We start from the raw sequence: 3,160 nt of genomic DNA, 5'->3' as shown, positions 1-3,160 counted from the left end.
AAAAACACTGGTCCACTCCACTCTCCACCAGGCCACATGGACGTCGCTGGTCTCATTCACTCAAGCACACAGCTGGAGATGATAGATCTTTAAAAGTGGCGCGAACCTGACTGCTAGAGGATTTAAAGTAGCCTACCCTTGGTTCCTCTTAGCAGAGCAGCCAGACCTTGGCTTCTGAACTGTACTTTCCTGTGCTTTTCTTCTACAAACAGAAAATGTATTCAATCAATCAAGAGTCAATACTGAGGTTCTCTGTGTTGATTGATTGACAACAAGCATATGCACAAAACAAATGATTGCACATAAAGGATATTACAAAGAAATCACACTTGTGTGAAGTGAGGGTCGCCTGGTAATCATGCTTGTTTAAGGTGTTGTAAACAAGCATTAAAAGTCCATAGACTTGACTGCCACATGACACCACGTTTAGTGCTCTAAACAAACATTAAAAGTCCATATTGGCTGCCACTCTATGTCTGTTAAAAGTGCCCCAATCAATTTAAAAGACTTGGCTGCCATATGACAGGACATAAGTCAGTTGTTGGACAGACAGATACAGCCCTCAAAAAACACAGGTGTCGGATTATTGGGATGTCGGACTAATACTACGCACCCATGGGTTGGTCAGTCAGGGAATCCGGTGCTTAGTACACTCCTCTCCCAAAGACACACAGATTAATTGGGTGCATCTGGGAGAGGGTGTGCTAAGCACCGGGAAAAAAAATTCATGATGTGAAAGGTGTATCAGTTGATGTGATAGACAAGCGAGCACTGTGATATCAAACTTGAACAGTGGCTGGTGTTAGATCTAACACCGGCCACTGTTCAATGGTGCTAGTGATGTTGCCAATTTTCCCCAAAGGGAGTAATGAATACATTTGGTAGGCTAAATAGTTTCCTATGTTTGTTGGCAAAATATTAACATCTATATGGTTCAATAATAATGGAAATTCTAAATGAAAAACATCACAAATATGATATATGATTTTAAATTGGTCTAATAGTAATTAATCTGGATGCAGAAGCAGCAATCATGTAGAGCGATTAGATTAAATAGGCAGCTACTGAAAAAAGGTTTTGTAGTCTAGGCTAGCTGTCTGTCTTTCTTGATGGTTAATCTTCTTTAAATTTCAACAAAGCTATAACTTAACTTGAAGACCTTCTTGGTCCTGTGAGGTTCACAAATGCCAGGGCCACATTCTTGCTAACCCCCGTGGCCACCCTCCGCTAGGCCTGGTAGGCCAGCTGTCCCTGGTTTATCATCGTCTTGATGAACTGGACCACCTCTGATGTGGTGGCCTGACCCCCAAGGTCTGCCGTGTGTAACCTGGTTTCATTCATGGTGGTGAGGACTGCATTTCGGATGACATTCGCATAGTCATAAAGCTTGAGGTGGTCCAGCATCATGCAGCTGGCCAACAGCATGGCAGTGGGATTAGCAATGTTTCTGTTTGCAACACTCTTCCCAGTGCTCCTTGTGGCCGTTTCAAAGACAGCGTAGTCGTGCCCGTAGTTAGCCGATGGCACCAACCCAGGCCCTCCCACTAAACCGGCACACACATTGCTGACCACGTTGCCATACAGATTGGGCATCACCATAACATCAAACTGCTGTGGCTTGGACACCAGCTGCATGGTGGTGTTGTCCACAATCATGTCATCAAAGATGATGTCTGGGTAACCAGCAGCCACCTCCTTGCAGCACTGCAGGAACAAACCATCACCAAGCTTCATGATGTTGGCCTTGTGGACGGCAGTGACCCTGCGGCGACCCTTCTCCCTGGCCAAACTGAAAGCGTAGTCAGCAATCCTGAGGGAGTTAGCCCGGGTGATGATTTTAAGACTCTCCACTACCCCTGGCACAATCTCATGCTCCAGATTACTGTACTCACCCTCTGTGTTTTCCCTGACGATCATGATGTCAATGTTCTTGTGGCGGGTCTGGACGCCAGGGAGGGACTGGCAGTGCATCACATATGCATACAAGTCTAGGCTGGTGCGAAGGAGATTATTTCTGGAGTTCACGATATGAGGCGGCACGATATGATTTGTATCCAAGTTGCCTTTAAGAGCAACTCCATTACGGCGGATGGCATCAATGGCATCGTTAATGTCATCCTCGGGTGTCAAGGAAGAGTTGACATTCACCACCTCAAAGTCTACTGGAACATGGCTGTACCGGAAAACGTCACAGATGTGATTAAACAACTCTGGGCCAATTCCACCCCCAGGGATGAGTGTGACTGTATGTCTGTCTCCATGCTTAACCACAGGGGTAATATATTCTCTAGCGTCAGTCACCTTCTCTCTATGATTCACAAAAGTTGATCCCAATACTTTAACCGTGTTTCCGAGAGATCCAATCCAAAGAGGCTTAATTACTTTGGACAACGAGAGTGCAACATTGGACACAGCCATCATTGATTTGAAAGCAGGGCGAGAAATCCATCCATCTAATAAATCCAGAAATCATCTTTACATACATGCATCTTGGTTGAGTCACGAAGTCTGCCATGCTGATTGGTTGAAACACTTGCCCATACATGGAGATCCCCAAACTCTGAAGTTGACAAGTTGAAAGCCATGCCCATATATGGAGATTCCTATGACATAATACTGGCCTCCAAGTAACCTAATAACTACAGGTGTGAATCTCCAATGGCAATCCACAATTTCATTTGATTATGATAAACCTGTTTACGTTTCTATACTACAAGCATCGATCCTGTCCCTGCACATGGTTGACATATTATTTGCATGTGCGCTTAAACATTCCTTCCCAACATTAACGTCTTTAAAATGTAATTAAATTGTAAACCAAAATAATTAAAATAACACCAGTGTGAAGTGAGGGGCGCTCTTATCATGTCATCATAGATCATCTCATTATCAACCAATGGTACATCTCCCACCAAATCACGCCAGCCAATCACAATTTGCGTACTCACTTTTGTATTCAATGTTTGAGTGCTGTCGGCTGCAGAAGGGCCAGTGCCGGAACCTCAATTCTTATACCTATTGCATGTTCTGAAGGGGCCGCATTGCCTTACTCTGTTGTTTAAAACATATACATTGCACGTGTCTCTGAAGTTGCATTTCCCACAGTCCAGCCAATGACGTAACCAGGGTTTGACAGCTGATATCCTTCGAAGACATGACC

At 44.5% G+C, this 3,160-nt stretch overlaps 1 protein-coding gene across 1 annotated transcript; it reads right to left on the bottom strand.

Annotated features, from left to right (window-relative positions):
• Positions 1-1,227: 1,227 nt before the first annotated feature.
• On the bottom strand, positions 1,228-2,418 carry LOC308331701 (isocitrate dehydrogenase [NAD] subunit gamma, mitochondrial-like; the record flags this gene model as incomplete). The annotated part of the gene is made up of 1 exon (XM_080787193.1): positions 1,228-2,418. One exon carries the CDS (start codon positions 2,416-2,418, stop codon positions 1,228-1,230), a length of 1,191 nt encoding a protein of 396 aa, XP_080643319.1.
• Positions 2,419-3,160: the final 742 nt, after the last annotated feature.

The sequence above is a fragment of the Protomyctophum bolini genome, assembly GCF_963924005.1.
Source record: "Protomyctophum bolini genome assembly, chromosome: 17".
NCBI lineage: Eukaryota > Metazoa > Chordata > Actinopteri > Myctophiformes > Myctophidae > Protomyctophum > Protomyctophum bolini.
Note: the sequence above shows the minus strand (reverse complement) of the source record. Positions and strands in the feature narration are given on the sequence as shown.